This window comes from Xiphophorus couchianus, chromosome 2 (genome assembly GCF_001444195.1).
Source record: "Xiphophorus couchianus chromosome 2, X_couchianus-1.0, whole genome shotgun sequence".
In the NCBI taxonomy this organism is placed as follows: domain Eukaryota; kingdom Metazoa; phylum Chordata; class Actinopteri; order Cyprinodontiformes; family Poeciliidae; genus Xiphophorus; species Xiphophorus couchianus.
The window spans coordinates 25,721,388-25,743,873 of record NC_040229.1 but is presented as its reverse complement, the minus strand read 5'-3'; the positions used below and the strand labels follow the sequence as shown (position 1 = coordinate 25,743,873).

Here is a 22,486-nt window from a genome sequence, read left to right as displayed (position 1 = left end):
TCCTGCCATTTTCAGCCTTTAAGTAAACCAACCAACAGTGTTTCCATTAAAACTCTTTTCTAAGTTTAGTAAAATTCAAACCCATGAATAGGGATTTCTTGATTATTTGTTAAAATACAAGTTATGACTTCTATTACCATCCAGAACTTTGAGTTTTATTTTATTAAACACACAGCTCGCAAGCGTTCTTACATGCAATAAGAGTTATTTACCTCTTAATTATTTTTGCATGCAATCACTGCTGCTGAAATACAATAAAGAGGGGCTAAAATAATTTTTGTTCTAATTACTGGACCAAGAACTGGCCCACAGGTGTGCATGATCAACAGATGCTAAAACAAGGAAGCCACAGCGAGATTAAGAAAATAATGCAAACATTAACACCTCACACTAGTTTTAATAAAAACCCTGCAGGGGGTTCAAGTCCAATAAAATAGCTCGACAATGAAGCAACGTGTGGACGTTATTGATTTTTTTAAGGCAAGTTTGATTTCTCACTCCATTTATTCCCCCACTGCTCCGTTACTCCTCCCACAGCCGCCTAGTGCAAAAATAATCTGTCATCCAGATGATGGCTTCTTTAGAGAATGACTTGCTTCTATCAGCAAGGAAATTCCAAACATATTACAACAGGATGGCTTTGTAGTAAAAAAAAGAAAAAAAAGAAAAGAAAAGAGGATTGGTGGCCAACTGGTCTGTCTGCAGTCCAGATATATCGCTGGTTGAAAACATGCAGAGCGCTGAAGTGGCCTAACATTGTGAGAAACGCTTTGGCTCCATGATGTAGACCAGCTGTACCTGTATCAACCAAGAAAATGAAAACATTTTTGCTTTAGGAGCTATGGTACTTGGTTTCATTGTGTTGTAAAGAGAAGCAGTCACGAAGCAAAGAGCTGCTCTGTCTCAAATATCTTGAGAGAATTTTGAGGCATTTCAAAAATGTGGTTGTATTTAATATCTAAATATTTTAGTTTATAAAGGACATTTTACAAAGAGATTTTACTTGATGGATTGATATCATCACACAGAGACAGGAATCTGTTCCCAGTCTTCTTTGCAAAGCAACTCAAGTGTAGCTCAATTGGATGGATTTTAGTCTGTGAACATCAGTTTTCATGTCTTAACAGGGGTGGGCATTTATCGCATCGTTTATCATTTATTGCGATACATTTCTTATTATGATAAGATTTTTGGTTTATTGCTGTCATTGATGTTTAAACTCACACAAAACAATCTGTACTGATTGTTGGTCTTATTAGTCTCCACTGTTCAATGAGAGTAACAATAAATGTCAATGAACTTGAAAATATGATTAATTGCAGTTATCGTGTGCTGTTTAGTGATCACACATCTTTATGTGACTGGTGTCCTAAAGAAGCGCATTACAAGTCTGTGTGTCTTTCAAGGCCAGTACTTGTGTTTGTGGGGCGGTGATTCCTCTGTCATGCAGTCACAGCCTTACAATTACCTAAAGAAGAAAGAATATCATTATCTTTGCCTTTATTGTTACCACAATAGTACCTCAAAATATCATCATAAAACATCAAGTTCATATCGCCCACCCCTGAGACTTAACACAGACTTCTAATCTCATTTAGGTCTAGACTTTAACTGGACCGTCCGAACACAAGAATATACTTTGGACCATTCCATTACTGCTCTGGTTGTTTTTGGTGGTTGCACTGCTAGAAGGTGAATGTTCACCCCCATCTCAACTCTTTTACAGCCTTTATCTGTTGTTTTTATTTTAGGTTTGAAGTGTTTTTAGCTCCATTAATCTTTGCATGAACCATGACTAGCCGCTTTGTCATTGCTGAATGAAAGGATCACTGCATCATGACGTTGCCACTGACAGGTTTCACTGTGGGGATGGGGTGTTCAGGGTGTTGTGCAGTGTTTGTTAATTTTTTCTGTCAATAAACATTTTACACATAAACCAAAGGTCCCTTACATGGCCTAATGAAAGACTCCTCATGGATTTCCTTTAACAACGGCGTTCTTCTTGCCACTATTCCACTGAGGGCAAATTTGTGCCGTGTTCAACAAATAGTTTTCATGTCAACAGAATGTCCCAAACGGAGGTTTGGATTTCTGCAGCTCCCCAAGAACCACAATGGACCTCCTGGCTGCTTCTCTGGTTAATGACCTCCTTTCCCATAAGTTTACAGTTGTGCTATTTTCTTTCCATTTTCAGATGAATTTGAACAGTGCTCTGTGAAATGTTTACAGAGAAAATGAACTATTATTAATGTAGGTCAGGGGTGCCCACTACCAATCCTCGAGATTTACCATCTTTCAAATGTAAGAAGCATTATTTCTGTAATACACCTGAATCCAGTAAACTGCTTGTTCATTGGATGTTTTTTTTTTTTTCTGTAGAGCTGAACGACTGCAGATGGAGACATTCAGGTGTGTCAGAGCAGGGATCCACCTAAAAGTTGCAGAGTGGTAGCTCTCGAGGACTGGACTTTGGCACCCCTAGTGTAGGGAGATGTTGTCGGATAGCATACAGATGGGTCAATATTGACAAACGCCACCTGAGGATGTATCTTGCAGAGCGGCAGGTTGATCCACAGTCTGGGCTCTGTGAGTGACACAGAAAGGAATCATTTGGCTACAACAACCTGACTGGAGCTCCTGGGGAGAGGCCAGTTCAGTGATCCAGCTCTTGTTTGCTGTGCTTGCTCTGTCTTCCTGTTACAGGGGCTGGGCTCCCAAAGAAAACAAGAGCAGAGGCACAACAGATGTGTGCATCTGGATCTGTGTGTCCAGCCTGCAGGAAAACAGGCAGTGTTCACAACTCAGGGTTGCATGTTGAACTTTACTTCCTTTGATTTTTCAAAATTAAAAAAATACAATCTTTGCATCTGTTTCACATGGGAGTAGGTGAATTTTTAAACTAAAAGTAATCCCTCATCGTAGGTTCCGAGGCTAAATGAAGTTTGTTACTATTAGCTCCCTCAGGGTTAGCAGTCCTAAAAATAACGCACTGATACTGACTGAAACAGACACATTACATGGATGGCTTCTAAGAATAAACCCTGCTCTGGGAGACTGCTATCCAAGTGATAAGATGGCTAGTTGTACTCCTTTTTCCATTCCACACATGTATGATGCCAACAGATGGATGCAAACCCATTTGCAGAGAGAAGCCAATGAGTAATGTCTGGTTTGTATATCTGATAAACTGACAGAGACTACCCTGGGTACTTAGGTTGGACCCCAGGACACAGTCTTACATGCACACATTGAAAATACTTTGTTTTTCACAAGTGAGTTACTCTATTTTCTCTTTTTAAGTACAAATAATTTGCTACGAGAGAAGCACATTTTCACATTATTGAATTTACTCAAATTCAATTAGGCTATTTGTATAGCACCGGTTCACAACAAATGCAATGCCAAGACATTTTAAAAGACACGCCCAATTCATATTGAAGACCGCAGACTAGTCCGAAGTCTATTTAAATCAATCCAAATTATTCTAATACAATATAGTCATATAGTAAGATTCAGGATTTAATTACATTAAGTTCAATTTTGAAATTTTGTTTGAGATTTCACTTTCTTCAATATAAGATCTTCCTTTTGAAAAACAAGATCTCATATTGCGCATTTTTCTGGTGATGTCCTATCAGCTATCTGGTAGTTGATTGTTTTCTTTGAGTTCATTTGCATTTTTTTGTTTTGGTTTGAACACTTGGAAAGTGTTTCTGGAGAGAAACGATGTAGGCTGGAATGGCCAGTCTTCAATTATCTAAGAACTCATGTGACGTATAAAAGAAAGACATGATGATTCAAAGTTTGCTCAAAAGTGTCTCGTACACCATAAGGTTTGCCAATTAGCTCACTTTGTACTTTATGTGATGTCATTGTTCAGCAAAATTAGCATTTTTTTCTTTGTTGCGTTTGTAAAAACTCTATTTTGTAATATTGTGCAACTGAAATCTGTTCTTCAAAGACCCAGCTGCGGTTTTTAATAATTAGTTCACATGTAGTTGTAAAAAAAACTGATGCAATATGGTTTCACAAGAACCCATTGCTTGCATGTTAAATAAAAAAAACTCCTACGATGCACTTTGCAATGAAAAGCAGAGAATGCACATCCGAAAAAAAACAGCTTAAAGGTTGTGAAAGAAATATTATATCAACTCATGCAACTTAGGCCAACAAGACCATAGATTAGTGCCAAAAGTGTATGACATAATCCAACAATATTTTCATCTTTGAAAAAAAAAAAAGTCTGTTCTGAATCAAATATCCATTTGGATTTCTGGATTTTTATTGTGAGTCACATGTGGAGGTGAAAAGGTCAAGAGCATCGGATCAACGGAAAGCTTACAGGGGGAATCACAGGGTCTCTCCTCTGCTCTTTATGCCGTTTTACTGCCAGCTTAATGACTTAAATTGTGTCCAATTAAGCAGAGCAGGAAAGAAGCATCCCCGCTCGCCGTTGTCAGAGTTCTTCTATGTTCTGGCACTGGAGCATGTGTTTAATTAGAACTCTTTAAAAAGACTGTAACAGAGCGTTCCTTCAGGAATGTTAATGATTAGTGGGATCCTGACTGAGCAGCTCTTAAATGTCTGAGTATTGTCGGATTCCTTGGATTGCTTTTTGAAGTCATCCGGTTCAGGAAAGTGCTTCCACATGTGAAAATTCTCAACCTTTTTTCTTTTTCTGCTTTTCTTAAAACTAGATTCCTCTTCTTAACAAATGATTCTCCTGTGCAATTCACACCCAAGTATTCCCTGTTCTGATATGCAGCCATAGGTGGTTTGCAATTTACGCAAGCTCAGGGCTGGATGCTCACAGGAAATGAATGCGTTTAAGTATAGACTGTTCAATCATTTGAACAGTCTATCATAGCAGGGTTCAGGGGAAAAAAATCCAGATGTGTGTAAATCACTGAAGCTTGCACTTAAGCAAGAAGATATTGAACCTAAATACAGACATGAGAGCTTTTTCTGGAACGATGAAACTTGGTTGCACTGCGACACTCGAGGTAATTGGAGATTTAACAAAAAGAAAGAGAGCTGATGGAGCATATTGTTTGCGCTCCTAATGTCCCCTTTTGTACATTTATGTCTATATACATCCCAGTTTGTCCCTGGAGACCACACATTTTGCCAATCCCATGCTTTTGTCAATGCAACTGTGTAATGTTAAGACCAGCCCATTCATCCAGCGACTGCTTTGTGGGTAGACAGCCACAGGCTTTTGTTGAGTTGTAGCATCCTCAAATAAAAGGGCTTCCTCCCTTTAACATCCCCAGGAGCAGTGTTGCTCCACTTCTCATTGTTCCCAATGAGCTCCAGCTTTTACAACTAGGTGAATAGGTGTCAAATCAAGAGTGAAATATGACCCATCGCAATCAATGAAATGTTAGGCAAACCGTTGGACAATAGAGTACAAATAACGCGATCAAGAGCCTTTTTTCACACCGTTAAAACTGCTGGGTTATAAAAACAAACAATTTGATTATTTTGCCAACCCACCGTTGGATCAAATATGGATTGAATGGATTGAGTCATGGATTTGACCCATGTATGCTGGATAAGGTTTATATTCTGGAAGTATTTAGACATTTTAATTATATAAATATGTATTAAAGAGTTAAATATGTAACACCATGGGTGAAAAATGAAATCCTTTTTATTTTTAATTGAGATAACTGATTGACAACAACATACTGCCTAAAAAGAGCTGTGTTGTAATGTAAGTTTTGATAACAAATATTCAGAATTACTATATAATGATATAGACGTTTTCTCTACGTGCTGCTAATGAGCAGTTTGTTTATCACAGTGTAAATGTTTAAGCTCGTGCTATGTAGCAGTTAAAAACCTTATGTAATCTTATTATGTACTTACCAGGCACATTGTGTCATTTCATAGCACAAACAAATATGTGTTACCTTCAGTTGTTATGAAAGTGCTGCATGTAATAGCTAAAAGAAATTTGACTCGGCGTCATAGTCATATCTGACACCTGGAAATTGGCTTCTGTCTCTTTAATAACTTTGTACCCTTTCCGACATTTCTCCTAAAATACGTAATCACAATAATATTACATGATGATGCTTGCAACCGTTCTTAGGAACATTGTGGGTTTTGCATAATAAGCTCAACAGATGCACAGTTCCACCAGATGTTGGCTAATTGGTGTTGCCACTAGTCTGGTGGAGCTGTGTTGGTGAGGCACAGGGGAGGGGTGCTATTTGGGAGCACAGGTAGAGACTGATGATTCTAGGTGGAGTTTTGAGTAAATAGGTGGCCTGTTGGATGAGCAAGCATTAAGGCAACCCCAAATGGCTGCCACAGGAAACTCCAGGATTCATTTCTCAGTAGCCAAGGGTCCAGACCCTCTCTGTATGACACAAAGCGTAGAACAAGGGGCTGGTTTTTACCATGTTGTTAACCACATAATCTTCCAGTATTTTCAACTTTATAGAAATCTGGAATGTCTCTCAATAGATTTATTGTCACTTGGAAATGAAAGAGTCAAGAACATTAGAATTAGAATAAAATTCACTGGGGTAAACCCTTCACCATTTTTTCTGCTCTATTTGCTGTTTTACTGCCGTCTTATTGACTTAAATTGTGTCCACTCAGGAACAAAGCATATTTACACTGATAAAATATAAATAAATGCGACATTGCTTATTTCTGTTAACTTTATGACTGGTTCTTCTGGTCACGCAGCTATCAGCAGGTGTGAATGCTGCCACCTGGTTGCACTAACTCTCTGAGAGGTAAACAGTAAATGTTACCTTAAGTCACAGGTGTCAAACTCCAGTCCTCAAGGGCCGCTGTCCTGCAGTTTTTAGATGTGCCACAGGTACAAAACACTGGAATGAAATGGCTTAATTACCTCCTCCTTGTGTAGATCAGTTCTCCAGAGCCTTGCTAATGACCTAATTATTCTATTCAAGTGTGGTGCAACAGAGGCACATCTAAAAGTTGCAGGACAGCGGCCCTTGAGGACTGGAGTTTGACAACCCTGCTTAAGTGGAAAAGGCTGGTTCTCTGTTGTAAAGTCATTAACATAATCCACTGACATTAATGTTTTCATTGAATAGTTCAAAATAGCTATCTTGTGAAAATAAAGAGGCTCCTTCACATTTTTCTCTATAATCCAAACTGGAATCACAATTTTCAACCCAATGTTTGGTTGAAACCACCACATTTCTGACCTGTCAGCATAATCTCCATGTGTATGTTCAAGAAATACATTGGTGGGGCGGAGGGATGACACATGTTGCTACCTATTAGTGATTCAATAAATCCTGAGTTCTGTATTTAATTTGGACATTTTTCAATTCAGGACTCAGGAGAAGTGCATTAACTTTTGGAGCGGCACCAAGTGAGTCAGTATTTGTCTGTGACTCTTAATGCTCTTATGCCTCTTCTGAGAAACTCTAAGATCAGATCTAGGCTTTCCCCCCTCAGCTGCCTTCAGTGTCAGAGGACAACAGTTAAAAGGGGTTATATGAGGGTTACAGGGCTAACAAGACCACAGTCTGACCTGAGTTTGTCAGCGCCAATCTAGCTAAGTCAACATCAATGCACCGACTCCTCCACCAGTTGACCTTTTCCTCCCTTTTTCAAGGCGTGAAAAGGAATTGTTGTTACAGTAGGGTGATAGGCTTTTATTGGGCTTTATAGCTGAAGCTTTTGTTGGTCCTAATCATACCCGTTGGCAAGTCATTCAAACCTTTAGAATGGCTATGTTTTATAGGCAGCTCACACACCAGTGAGAACTTTTTTGGGAGGCACTCATCAATGACTGTAAGTTGGGAGCTGACCTTCTCTTTGCCTTCTTCAGAATCCAAATTTATGACACATCTTTAGAACAAAAAGTTTACAAACCTAAATTGATTGTAATGGTTCCTCTGTCAATGCAACATTGGAATATACGTAGCTATACATTGAGCTTTGGCTTTGACCAGTTCTTGTTTGGGTTTTTTTTATAGGTTAGTGTCTTCTAAGACATGTTGAAACTGGAGAAGAATGCAGCTTCATCACTTTGTGTTGGGTTTGAGTATCATCATCCTCACCATTTCGTTGTTGGGGTATGCTGGTGTCGGAGCTCCTCGCTTTTAGCAAAGGGCACATTATGCTCTACTTTTACAGCGGTGAGAAGGTGCAGACCAGGTGTGAGATGAGGTTCAGGTCGTTGTAGCTATGGCTGGGGAATGGGCCATAAAGCCCAGAGGCCACAGATTTATGGGTCATCTGCTGCTCTCTAAGGTCAAAGTTCAGGGATGCAAGACGTGTCCAGTTTTCTGTTGTTCAACTATCCAAGGTGAACCTTGAACCAGCCATGTACCTCATAGTTTCGAGTGGTATGATCGCAGAGGGAAATGAAGCTTTGGTATTCTTTTACAAATTCTTGTAAGGGTCTTTAAATAAATGCCCAGATTTTAGTTCACTGTTAACATCCCAACATTTAACACTAGGTTTGTGGTAGGCACTTTAAAAGCTACTTTGCTAAAAACTGCTGATCTAAAACCACTGGCTTTGAAGTTTAATACATGTTGGCAGCATTTTACTATAAGAAATAACTGCTGTTGTTGTTGCTCTGCAACTCTTGGGTAAATACGCTGGTCAATTTAGCATTGCATTTTGTAAACGTTGCCTTTGGGGGCATGCATTGTGTCAGCTCTTCTCTCAAAGACTTGCTAATAGAGCAGGATTCTGGGTCTTTCTGACCAACACAAAAGGCTCAAGTTTGTTTCGAAAGGGTGGCTTTCTTCTCTGGCGTTGGCTGCTGCAATGGTTTTGTCCACATGCTCATACAGCGCAAGAGTGCATTTTTATTATTCTACACCTGTCATCATGCAGTTTGCTCAGCTGAATTCTTCAATTTGAGATAGAGGTTTTGTTGCAAGGAAGATTGGGAAAAGTAAGAATTGTGGTGCTCCATCAGAAGCAGACAGTAAAACACAGAAATTGCTGATTCATTCTTTGTAGCTCACATTTTTCCGCCTTATTTGGTTCAGCAAATACAGAAAAGTGTGGACATTTCAAAGAACCTTCAATAGATATTTTATTCTAATCAAATGCATTGTCAAAGTTACATCATCTAGTCCTCATGAACGAATACATTTGGTTCAGTGTGGGCGTTAAAACATTTGCCTTTTAGCTGTGCTCAGGCTTGTTGCTCGTTCTTGTTATTTCAATTCCCACCTCCGAAACAGTTAGATAAGTAAAAATAAAGGTGAGGACAAGGCATACAAGGACACTTCACTCTCAGAAGTTACAGAAGATGGAGAGAAAAATGGGGTTACATCCGGAATACTAGATCCAGATATTAATCCTTAACAATACCCCCCCCCCCAAGAGACAATAGAAGTCATAACAAAGTTTCCAGTCTAAATGTGAGTTCAAAAGTGATGAGTTATTTGGACATTTATCAAGCGAGCCAAAGGAAATCAGAAGAAAGGCTATTTGCAGTAGCTTGTAGACTTAACAAACCTGTTCCCTACAGAGGGACGGAGAGTGGGCCATCTGTAGGGCCCTACAGAGGGTGGTTTATGGAGTTTCTGATTTTCCTCCAGAGGGGAAAGTGAGGCAGAGGTCAGCCTTTATCCCTTGCGGGGGAGTTTTACTTGACGGGTGGAAGTATACATTTCATGGACCATGTCTAGTGTTAACAGCTGGAGTTGGTCTAAGATACAGTTGAAAGTGGAAGCTTCGGTAGCAGGATAAATGAAAACATTTAATAATTTTCATCTGGCCATCACTCATCAGACTGTGAGTCAGCAAACACCACCCTCTTACTTGGTGACATTGCAGCACGAGAGGCAGGAAAGACAAACCGCCAGATTAACCAAAACCTAACTCCAACATTCAACTGCAATAGTGAGCGAGGAACGAAGAATGTCATGCGAAAGCAGTTGTGGCTTCGAAGTGGTTATAGTGGTAAAATGAGCTCAGCCATCACCGATGTACTACTTTCAAGATCTGTTCCTGTGAGCTCTGCCGATGTTTCTAATTTGCGAGCATAAGTTTGAGATGCGAGGGGAGGGTTTGCTAAAGGAGAGAGAGGGAGAGAGAGAACTTGTTCTGCCACACTCTGCCTTGACTGGCTGCTGTGAGGATGAGGGGCCGGGCTGGGGTACAGAAGGTTGAGAAGGAGGTGGAAAAGGCGGAGGAAAAGTGATGGCTCACAGAGAGAGAGAGAGAGAGAGAGAAAGAAGAGTGGGGTGACCATCTGGTTGGGTTTATTATGTACACACACATGCACACCCCAACACCACCTCTCCCCCATTTACTCAGACATCTCCCTCACTTCTTACAGTCTGAGCTGAGGCATGGGCTGCTGTTATGTTGACAGCTCTGGCAAATTTGTCCTGGACTCAGAACTCACAGGATCTTGCATAGCTATGGACCCTAGAGGCTGGAAGAGAATCTAGGACTGGATACGGGTGATAAGATCTGTTTCCTGAGTGCCCAATGAGAGTCGGCATACCCTGAGGTAAGAACAATTGAAAAGTGACAGAAGATGTTAGCTGGTTTCTTAAGAAATTTTTTTTTTTTTAAACGAAACCTTGTAGACATTTGATGAGGTACAAATGTTAAAATTGTTGCTTTGCTCAAAGTTTGTTGTCTACATTCACAAGTTCTACTGTTTGAAGAGGTCATCTTAAACTGAACCCTGGGATGTGACATATGAGTCTCTGGTCATGGATTTTTTTGTTATAATTAGTGGTCTAATAATCGTAAATCCTCACGTAAACATCATTCCCATTGATTTGGTTCTGGTAAAATGTATCCTCAGGCTCTAAAGTAGGGTACATTTCCTGTCTGCAAGCTCTCCGTGAGACTTTAACATGTACATTGCATGTCAAAGCTGCAAATGAACACGCCTAATGAAGGTTCTTATTTCATGGTTTTATAAGCATCAGTTTGTTTACTCATGTCAGGAATATAAAGATCCTTCAGTAACAAGTTGGGGATTTAACTGGGATTTGCTTAAGTACACAGAAGTGACTACTGGTTCACACAAGGGTGTAGCTGTTTAACAAATCAATCCTTGTCTTTAACGTATTATGCTTTATGTTTTTAACAACTAGAGCAGACTGTGTGCCAAAGGTTGACAGACTTGCCTTTGAAAGAATGTGTGTGCAAGGAAACGATTAATGCGCTGCATATTTTTCTATCTTGTCTGACATGAAAAATAAACTCATTTTTCTAAGTTTAAGCTCAAGCAGTCAGGCACACAGAGAAGAAATTCTTGTTTTCCTCTCCAGTTAGAGTTAGACCTGCATCACTGAGGGAGCAGAGGCCAAGTTAAACATGCTAGGTTAGTGCAAAGTGACAGAGAGAACTGTGTTTGGCTGTGTGCATGTCCATCACCCACTTCCTAAAGGCACATAGAACGTAATTCAGACAAGAAGCTGCTTCACTCTCTTAAAGGTTGTAAATCTAAAAGCTCCAAGGACTTGGGTTTTAGGTGGCTCTAGCTCAAGTCCTGTTGAATCCTACAAAAAATGCCACTTTGTCTGTTTTTATTATTCTGTTTCTCTCTGTAGTCCTTTGAGAGTTTGTATCCCACAAAGCGATAAATAACTTGACAGCTCCAGTTAACTTATGCAGTGGAATCAGGCAGCACAGCGAAGCACCAATCCTCTGCAGGGTCCAAAACATGCAAAGAGGTCATTTCATTTCCCAGTAAGTCATTTTTGCACTCATTCACTTACCAAGCCCCCACTAATGTAAAATGTCTTGTAATATAAGGTTCATTGTAGAATACAAGCCTTTTTTCATACTTTACATAACTTGTTGGTTGCTTACTGCCAGATCTGCGTTGGCTGAATGCAAGAATCTTTCACCCAACCTAAATTCAACTTCCTCCCCTTTTGTTAAGAAACGGCATTAACATTTTCATTCATGTTCGTCACCCTGTTTCAGTGTCACTCTGATCGCACCCCCCACCGCCCTCCAGCCCTACGTGGGCAGATCAGTCAGATATGCAAGGCCTCCAAGCTCCCCAAAGCCATGTTAACAAGCACCTTTACAAAAGAGTGAGAGGACTGTTAAACATTCGGGACTGCAGGGGTCTGGAAAGTGTGGGAGGAGGGCAAGGACGGAAGGACAGGGGCCAAAGAGAGGGAATTTAAAAAGTACAATCACAAACCATGGATCCCTTGTTTGGAGCAAAATTCTGAAAGACCTCTGCAAGTGATGAATCGGCGAAAGCCTCTTAAAGTTTGCTGGCTCAGTGCTTCTCTTATTGATGATGGAAAAGGAAGTGTTCGGGGCAAAGTCAAAGGAAATGAGCTGGAGGACATCTTAAAGAAGAATCAACATGTGAGCAGATGTGGCCATTTAAAAAGAAAAAAAAAAACCTTTGAGGTGCATACATCTGCTTGAGAACTTGGCTAAAGTTCAAGCTTCACATTCCTGTGATTCAGGTCCGACTATGTGAATCGTCCTCGCTGATTCTCAGCCAACGTTTGAAAGCAGAGTTTATAAAGCCGTGAATACACTCGGTCCTAGGGAGATCCTCCCCTATAGTTACACATGTTCCATGTGAAACCCAAGCTGCTCTCAAGCAAGGCCGCATTTTTGCAGGTTATTTTGGTGTCATTTGCAAGTCAACAGATCTGACTGGAACAAGAGAGTGTCTCATTTCTTGACCTGCTTCCTCAGCTGAAGACAGGTTATCTCTCATTTTTCTGTCACACTTTCAATCCAAAAAAAAAAAAAAAGACGTAATTGAAACCAAACAAACTCTTGACTGAGCCAGTAGATTCAGTCACAAAGGTGCTATTGTTGAGAACATCAGAGACGTTTTATTGGGACGTGTTATGACAAAATCCGCCTGACCTGAAACCCTCAGGCACAGTGCAGTTCCAAACGAATCCGCAGCCACCACCATCCATCACACTCGGATTTGAAAGGGAATCAGATAACACAGAGGCCACCGTGGCTGACTTGTTCTTGAGGATGATAAGTTGATCTGAATGGCCGGTTACTGTCTGGACTGTCTCAACACTGTCATGGCTTACAGAAAGGCCTGTTTCCATGTATCTGCACACCTGCATCCATTTGTGCATTCCCTCTGCAAGAAGCAGCCAGACATATAGATATATCACTCTTGGAAAGAAAGCACAGATTTTAGGCCCTTTAGCTTTGTTCAAAGGTAGCGCTCGACGGCGTCTGGTTTTCTCAGCTGTCTCTCTGTGGCCCTCTGTGCCCTGGCCAGCCACAGGGGGGGTGAGGGAGGTACGCGTTCAAGGGGGATGTGAAGCAAAGACCAGCTTGCTGGATCCTGGTTTGAACTCCCATTTGATCTCAGCTAGAAACCCTCAGCCTGTGAGAAATGACCACAACTGGACACACACTCATTATAGCCATGCTTACTCAGTTCCAAAAAGTTTGACTAACAATGAATCACGTGTGACCTCCAAAAACACACAAATTGGCCCAGCTTAGGGTTCCATGATGACCTTAAGAGTGAGGGTTGAGTGTGCACAGATATTTGTTGTATGTACCTCAGTGTTTGCCTAGGAACATTCAAGTAAGGATTCAACATACAGTGCTTCTTACCAAGCTCTGACTGGTCCTATTGCAATTAGAACAGACTCAGGTTGAACACGACCCTGAACAGCAGAATTTAGAAAACTGCTGCTTAAGGTACAAACATGCCATCTTATTGTAACATTAATAATAACAATAATAGTAGTAATAATAATAATCACAAATTCAAAAGTAAATATCACAGAAATCAGTTTCGGTAATGAGCCTTGTACTATTGGTTGGTGTGTTGCCACATTCAATGAGTGGCTATAAACAAGCAATTGAAAATCCGATGCAGACGCATTAAATAGCTTGAGTCCTGAAGCTTCCCTTTGATTAATCTGCACCCTCAGCACTGAGATATGTCTACCATTTAAAGAACTGCCAGTACTAAAATTAACATATTAGTTTAAAGTTGCTATTCTGTGCTGGACTTTGAAAATTAAGTTTCTTCATTGAGTTTATTGTGTAAGTTTTCCCCAACACTTCTTTTTACTGTTGATCTAAAGAAAAGTTACTAACTGAACTAACCACATACGAAATGCACCACTGGTCACTTCTTTGATCTTCTTGCTATATTTCTTTCCCTGGTGGTGTGTCCTGTTAGCATAAATCCACTCCAACCTTCCAGATCCCAGCAGCTACACCTGTCTGGCACATCTTTGTTCAACTGAAAGATAAGAGGAATGATCAGACACTCACTGAAGCAGGTTGGAAAACAAACGGGTCAAAGAGAAAAGGAAGATGAAGGGACAGAAGCTGAGTTGTGGGCATTTCCCATATGGTGGGCCTGTTTTAAGGCAAGGGTGGTGTTTATACAGACCTCAGACTCAACTGATCAGGCCAGCTTCAGATCCCAGGTGGTGGCCCCTTTTGGGAAAAAAGAAAGATGTAGAATTTCAGCAACAAAGCCTCATGTGAACCTACACTACGTCAGTGATTAAAATTTCAAAGATGCGCAATTAGTTTTTTTTTAAATAAATGTTTCACCAAAAGTATGTAGCTCTTTCTGTATCTTCATTTTGCATAAATCTGGATTAGCAAGACCAGGAGGCTAAAGCTAACAGCGACTTTTAGATGAGACCACAGTGGACTTTTACTGTCTATAACTTCAGTCTTAAACAGGTCGTGGTGATTTGATGTTGTGCGACAGACCGTTAAACCGTCGCCATTTTTGCATTGCACGGTTATTTACCCAGAAGCTGGTGATTACAGTACTTAGATGGAGAACAGAGTTAAGTGGCGGTGCACCACCCTTACTGTGTGAGACACTTATATACAAAGGAACAATATACAATGGAACACGTGAAGCATTTCTAGTCAGAGTATCGGTTTGATATAATTACAGTGATGTGAAAATCTAAAATATTGAAGCGCTCTTGTTGAATGCTGCTTTATAGATTTTTTTTTTCAAATACTTGAATGTTTTATTTTAGCATACTATTGAATACTGTTTGTTACTGTTACTATGATAAGATTGGTGATTGACCCATCAAGATTTTGGAATTTCCTAATTGTCTCTCCATCCACAAGAGCCACATGAGAACTCCACATGTTAAGCTGCTACCACAATAGCTGTGACAGGGTGTAGTCATCTTTATGACCATCTTTATGAAGTTAGACTTGTCGACAGAAGCGAGCCAAGAAAAGATACTGTAATGGGCTTTGAGGGAAAGCTGTGACCCTGATTATAGACTCAATGAGTGTGATTCAGCTGGTTAACATACAACCCAAAGGAACCTAATTAGATGCATGAGGAAAGCATGCATCTAACCTCTAAATCTTCTTTCCCTTTCCATGTCTCTTAAGGGAACAGAGTCTGATGAGCCTGGCAAGTGCAGCTGGACCAGCTGTCCACCTCCAACGTGGAAAACAGCAGAGGGATTTTATGATGGACCAGAAAGTCAGTAAGCTAACTTCTGGCTTTCAGCGCAGCTCTACGTCTGACGATGATTCGGGCTGTGCATTGGAGGAGTATGCCTGGGTGCCACCTGGCCTTCGACCGGAACAGGTAAGAAGAAAATGGGCAATTGGGGATGCTTGTTTTCTTGGCTTAGCAGCAGCTATCTGACTTAGAAGCAAGGCCACTCTCTTAAGAAGTGATGTCAATTTCTTTACTTCACAAACTCTGACTTTCTCCAGATTACCACAGTGAATGTTCATCTGTCCTCCTAATGGAGAATAAAAAGAGCTCCGACCTGATTCTATCTCCCTTTTAGCCCATTTAACTGTCCCAGATAAGTGGTATTCAGCACACTTTGTGAACAACACATCAACTCACAGGAGAATGATGCCTATGGGATGAACAGCATATATCATGAAACTCATTTGGCTCTTTTTATTAGACACAGTTTAACAGGCCATCACGGAGAGGCAGAATACAGATAATTGAAGAAAAAAAATGTCCCAACCCCTTAAACTGTTTCGCATTTTGTCTCGCTATCACCTCAAACTTCAATGGCTTCAAAAAGTTTTTAAAAACATTTAAATGTTTACTTGGATGTCTATTTGGTCCCCTTTATCCTAATACTCCTCAAAACAAACAAAAAGTCCATAAACTAAAAATGAAGAGTTCAAAGTTGAACCTACCAATACATGGTTGTCCACACAAATTAACAGGCCAACCAAGATTAGCCTCAATCAAAGAAGTAGCATAGATGTGAAGATCCACTGCTCAGGAAATTGGCCTTCATAGAAGAGTAGCAAGAAGTAAGACATTGTTGAAAGAAGTTTGCCACAAGCCATGTGAGGGGACACCACAAACATTTTGGAGAAGGCGATCTGGTCACTTGAGATCAAAACTGAAGCTTTTGACCTACCTGCGAAAAACTGTGGTAAAATAGTAATATCCCACTTCTGTCTGAGTACACTGTCTCCTTGGTAAAGCACGGTGGTGGTAGCTGAGTAAAGAAGAGAGATGGATGGAGCGTTCTCCTTAAAGAAAATCTATTAGAGGCTGCACCGTACTTCAGACTGGGCCAGAGATTCTCTTTCCAGTGGGGCAATGAGCCTAAACATACTGACTGAACTACAAGTTAGATAGTTGATACATTAAATTGGTTCAGCTAGGCAACCTATTTCAAGACTTGAAAATTGCTGTTCATAGAACATGTCTGTTTAATTTGACTAATCTTGGGTTATTTTGCAAATACACCCTTGGTGACTTGGTACCATGATGGAAGCCGAGGGTGGTTGTGCAAAGGATTGACTCTATGGGGCCTAATACAAATGCAGGGTGTACTTTTCAGGTTTGATTTACAATAAGTTGAAAAACGTGTATTATTTTCTTTCCACTTGACTAACTGGTTCGTTCACATAGCATCTCAATAAAAAAGATTCCTGTTTGTGATAGTAATGTGACAAAGTGGGGGAAAAGTTCAAGCAGTTTAAAAAACTTTTGCAAGTGGAAGATGTCTGCTTGAGATTATTAGGGAAACTTGCTGTTTCTGACTTCCAAAGAAGACAACAGGCTTTCTCTTAACAAGTCCTGTTAGTTGTGTCTGCAAGGCCAAACTTCTCTTACATCCCATACATTGTGATTTTTTTCCATGTTTCCCTCTTGCTCCTAATATCCCTTTGTCATCAGACTTATCAAAACCAACACGTAGAAACAGTGAGAGGCAGGTGATATGCAACAAAACATCAGAATGCAATCAAAGAGAGCTCAAAAGCATTTTTATTGGGAAAATGCAGAGGTCAACTGTAATGCCTTTACTGCAGTCAATTGTCTAAATGGGCTTTGCATTAGGGGTCATCACTACAGTCTAGAAACAGATAGGTCTTGGGTGATAACTGACTGTTCGCAAGCCCCAGGGGTGCTGGATGAGGGGTAATAGTGGCATAAAGATGTGCATAATTTATGGTGTTTGAGGAGGAATAGGTAGTGAATGTGAATGTAAACTGCCTCATACCCCCAGACGCCCCGAAGCTGCAGGAAGTCCCACAACACACAAAACAGGCACAACCCACCTCTTTATCTGGCTGATTGTAATAGCCCCTCACTCATAAAGTTTAGATTTCATTGGCCAGCCCCAAGGGACAGCGTCCCAGCATAACAGGCTGTTTTTGTCCTGCACCTATAGAGACAAGCTTAGTACTGGCAAACACAACTGTTAAACCGATCTGACCTGCTGACCTGCTGTGGTTGGTGTAGTTTATGAGGACTGTGATACCTACAATTGTATAATCATGAGTACCAATGACTATATGAGCTGTCGTATTGTGGTAGAATTTCCCAAGAGTTCTTTTTCCAGACATTTTAGATAACACTGTCCCATATAGAGTATATCCAGAAAGTATTCACAGCACTTCAACTTTTCCACATCTTCTGTTATGGCCTTATTCCAAACTGTATTAAATTAATCTCTTTCCTCAAAATTCTATACTCAAGTACCTCATTATGACAATGTGGAAAAACATTTGAGATTTTTTCAAATCTATTAAAAAGGGAAAAAGAAATCACATTTACATAAGTATTCACAGCCGTTGCTTAATACTTTGCTGAGCAACCCATGGGAGCAATTAACAACCTCAAGACTTTGTGAAAATGATGCCACCAGCTCCGCATACCTACATTTAGGCAATTTCACCAGTTCTTCTTCGCAGTTCTTCTCCAGCTCCGTTAGGTCAGATGAGAGGTCGCCATTTTCAGATTTCTTCAGAGTTCAAAAAGTCAATCTCAGACCATGAAAATGTTGTTTCTTGTGGTCTGAGAGTCCTTCAAGTGCCGTTTGGCAGATGGGCTAATTTGATTAAGTAGTGGCTTTCATTTCTACCATACATCCACCTAACTGGTGTATTGCTGGAGTTCTGACAGGGTGGCAATAGTTCACCTTTCTGACTAAGGCCCTTAATTCTCCCTGCTGGTTCCATACTTCTTCCATTTACCAATGATAGAGGCCACTGAGCTCATTGGGACCTTCAAAGCAGCAGAAATGTTTTTGTATTCTTCCCAGATTTGTGCCTCAAGCCAATCCTGTCTCAGAGGTTTAGAGACAAATTCCTTTCATTTCATGCTTGGTTTTTGCACTCTGGCATGCACCGTCAGTTATAGGGCTACATATAGACAGGTGTATATAGATTGAATTTACCACTGGTGGACTCAATTTAAGCTGTAGAAACATCTCAAGGATGATACAATTAAGGATGTAACATAACAAAATTCAGAAAAAGTGAAGCATTGTGAATACTTTTCAGATGCACCGTATGTCTTTTCTTATCCTTTTCTTGCTCAGACCTTTGTTATGTTTGTTTGTTTAAATAAATGTATTTATCTTTTTTCATTTTTATCTACTTATTTTAATAAATGTATTAAATACTACATTTATGACATTTGATTACAAACTAAAAAAATACTGTGGCATTAGTTGATTTTTTAATAAACTGAAATTCTAAAACCAAAAATTAGAGGAAAAAACGGGAACATCGTATTGGATTGATATGTAGTGTATGCATCTGGTTTGTGTCAGAGTTATATTGCTTTGTTCTATGGTTCCCAAGGTCGGGGTCAGACTGTACTGAGGATTGAGAATCAAGTATAGAATCTTGCAATTCTGAAGAGATAAAACTAAATAACAAAAATTGCTACAGTTAAAAACAGATAAATCAATCAGTACTAACAAATAGAAAAAAAAAACACTGTATAGGCTAATGAAGCTATTTGTCTTACTTGCTATGCTTGCATTCTCAACCAATACTTGGGTCATGAGTCTCTTTTCTCTTACTTTGTAGGTTGGAAGCAGGAACATTTCAGAACCACTGACGTGTTCTATGCAATGATTTGTTTTCAGGTGCAGTTGTATTTCTCCTGTTTACCCGAGGACAAGGTTCCCTACGTGAACAGTCCGGGAGAGAAGTTCAGAATCAAGCAGCTCCTCTACCAACTGCCACCACATGATAATGAGGTGAGAAATATTGTTTGCAGAGTAAAAAACAGCTCATTCCAACTGGACATTTTACGTTTAGCAATTCCGATAATGTCGAACACTATTCCATCTCACAAGATGCTGACACCCCACCTGGGGATTTTTGTACCGCAATCTTGAAGGCAGGTAGTGTAGGCACAATGTGACGTTTGACTTGATGACTTTATGATATTTGCTGGAAGCCCACACCAGCAGGATTCCTGTCATAGCAGTGGTTTTCACGAGGAGCGCTCAGCAGGCGAGAGGGCTGCTGGTTGAAAGAGACTTTATGTGATGCCACCACCGCAGTGGCACCACGGCTCAACTTGGCTGTCTCTCTCCCTTTGTCTTCTACCCTCTTGAATCCACTCTAAACACAGACCTTGTTTGTGTAAACGTCTGCTTTCCCTTTTGTTAGGCCTTTGGGGAACATCTAAAAGACCCATTGTAAAAAATTTGCTTCACAAACAGGGGCGGTGGGTGGAGATCTGTTGTGGGGTGTAGGAAGGGCAAGCTGGGGTCAACAGTTGCTTTTGTTCACTACACTCTGGTATTCTCTCTTCCCTTTTTCCAAACTTACCTAAGTTCATAAATTTTATTAGGCACCCACATTCCTGCAACACAATATTTCAACAGGCGCCAAATAAAAGATCAAATCAGTGCAAAACTTTTATGCCCCTTTGCTTCCAGAATGAGAGAACATGGCAAATTCTGGCTCAAGTCTGATGCATCAAATGGTGTTATTAAACATAGCTTATCACCTTCTTTTCCAGGTTCATTACTGCCAGTCACTCAGCGAGGAAGAGAAGAAGGAGCTGCAGATGTTCAGTCTCCAGAGGAAAAAGGAAGCACTGGGAAGGGGAGCTGTGAAACTGATGCCTCGCAATGTTCAAAATGCCATTTGTGAGCATGTGAGTCATATTCTCTGCATGTTTTATTGATAAAGAAGTTGCTTTGTGATCAAGAATCAAGCCCATACTCATCAAAAATGACTAACCTCATATACAGTTTCTTGTAACAAAATATAAACAGCAATTCTCAAGACTTGACATAGATTCTTAACTGGGTGCAAATTCAGATTATCAGTGGACGATTTTAACACAAATATGTTCTGCATGTTCAGAGTTGTCCTGTAAGAGACACATCCCCTCTAGGCTCAATTTCTTTGCAGCTTCCAACACACTTCCAGTAATGGCACTGCATTTAACTATCTTTTGTGCTATGTGGGGTTATGATGAGTTGCCATCTGCACTCGGTACCTTACAAGCAGTAATATCACCCTCTGAATGACCTAATTTGGAATACATTGATGTTTGGGCTGGAGCCAATTCCAAACCAAATTTCTACCATCTTAAACAATTCTAATGTAATAATAATAATAAATAATAATAATAATAATAATAATAAAAACATATAAATATTTCAATGAACATACAAATGTGATTTAATTAACCCTTTACACTGCATTAATTTAGCCAAAGATAGCCTTGGCTTTGCTCTGAATAAGGAAGTTGAAGTACAACTGATATGTAATTCCATATGTTAAAATCAGACTTTTATGCCTTTGACTCCAGTGTGGTGAGGATATGAACTGCGGGGAAATGGGAGTGTTTGCCTCAAGAGCGAGTTCTGGGCTGTGCTGGCACCCAGCATGCTTTGCCTGCTCAACTTGCAATGAACTGCTGGTGGATTTGATCTACTTCTACCATGACGGAAAGATCCACTGTGGAAGGCACCATGCTGAGTTGCTCAAGCCACGCTGCTCGGCTTGTGACGAGGTACAAACACAATAGTGATACTTAGTAAAACACCACTACAAGTCTTTATTCTGTTGGCATCTATTTCTCTTTTTCAATGCATTTGTTTTTTTTCCTCACCATAGATCATCTTTGCTGATGAATGCACAGAGGCAGAGGGCCGTCACTGGCATATGAAGCACTTCTCCTGTTTTGAATGTGAGATCATTCTTGGAGGGCAGCGTTACATTATGAAGGACGGTAGACCCTACTGTTGTGGCTGCTTTGAATCGCTGTATGCAGAATATTGTGAGGCCTGTGGAGAACACATTGGTAGGACATCTATTTAACATAAATTCACAGATTTACAAAAATCAACACACTCTACCTTGCTTATGTTCATATTTCCTTCTGTCCAGGAGTTGACCATGCTCAGATGACCTACGATGGGCTCCACTGGCACGCCACTGAGAACTGTTTCAGCTGTGGCCAATGCAAGAGTTCTCTCATCGGTTGTCCTTTCCTGCCACACCAGGGTCGCATTTACTGCTCCAAGGCCTGCGCTCTTGGGGAAGACGTCCACGCCTCCGATTCTTCCGACTCCGCCTTCCAGTCAGCGCGTTCACGTGAATCCCGCTGTAGCGTTCGGTTGGGCAAGAGCAGTCGCTCAGCTGACCAATGCAGACAGTCACTCCTCTTCTCTCCCTCTGTCAACTATAAGTTCCCAGGAATTAGTGAAAATGCTGAGGACAACTTGACGAAAATGACTCACTTGAACTTGTCAGATGAGCATTTGTGGAGGGAGCGTGGAGAGGAGACTGAGGTACCGGAGGACCAGGAGGAGGAGTGGGCTGAACATGAAGACTACATGACCCAGTTATTATTAAAGTTTGGCGATCATGGAATTTTTCAGCAAACTAGTGACTCTAGACCCACAGATTTCTGGATAGCTGAAATGGACGTTAAATCCAAGCAGGAGTCAACAAAAAATAAAGGTTTGGTGAGTAAGAAGTACCAGGCCGACATGTACTGGACACAATCACAGGATGGCTTGGGGGACTCTGCGTACGGTAGCCATCCGGGACCAGCAAGCAGCAGAAAAATCCAAGAGCTAGAGCTGGATCAGAGTGCTGGAGGAGGTCTACCTGGAGAGGAGCCACAGTGGTACGGCAACTCTTTGGAGTGCATCACAACGGAGTTCAAGAAAACTGATCAGAGCGCTCGGGACTCCGTGGAGTCTCTTGCTCTCTCTAATATTACTGGTGAGTAGATATAAAAGAAAATGTCTCAACAGAATCCCGTCTTCATCTTGACATCGTT

The 22,486-nt window shown here is 40.7% G+C and overlaps 1 protein-coding gene across 2 annotated transcripts in view; it reads left to right on the top strand.

The window, feature by feature from the left end:
- prickle1a (prickle homolog 1a) overlaps positions 1-22,486 on the top strand; it is a 30,897-nt gene that overhangs the window by 6,994 nt on the left and 1,417 nt on the right. Inside the window, exons 2-8 of one of the 2 annotated variants that reach the window (XM_028035768.1) lie at positions 10,304-10,480; positions 15,337-15,538; positions 19,317-19,430; positions 20,204-20,341; positions 21,005-21,208; positions 21,313-21,499; positions 21,586-22,428. In XM_028035768.1, coding sequence (XP_027891569.1) covers positions 15,350-15,538; positions 19,317-19,430; positions 20,204-20,341; positions 21,005-21,208; positions 21,313-21,499; positions 21,586-22,428 — 1,675 coding nt within the window. In that variant the 5' untranslated portion in view covers positions 10,304-10,480; positions 15,337-15,349. The remainder of the gene's footprint in view (positions 1-10,303; positions 10,481-15,336; positions 15,539-19,316; positions 19,431-20,203; positions 20,342-21,004; positions 21,209-21,312; positions 21,500-21,585; positions 22,429-22,486) is intronic. The other variant, XM_028035775.1, reaches the window with a different exon arrangement.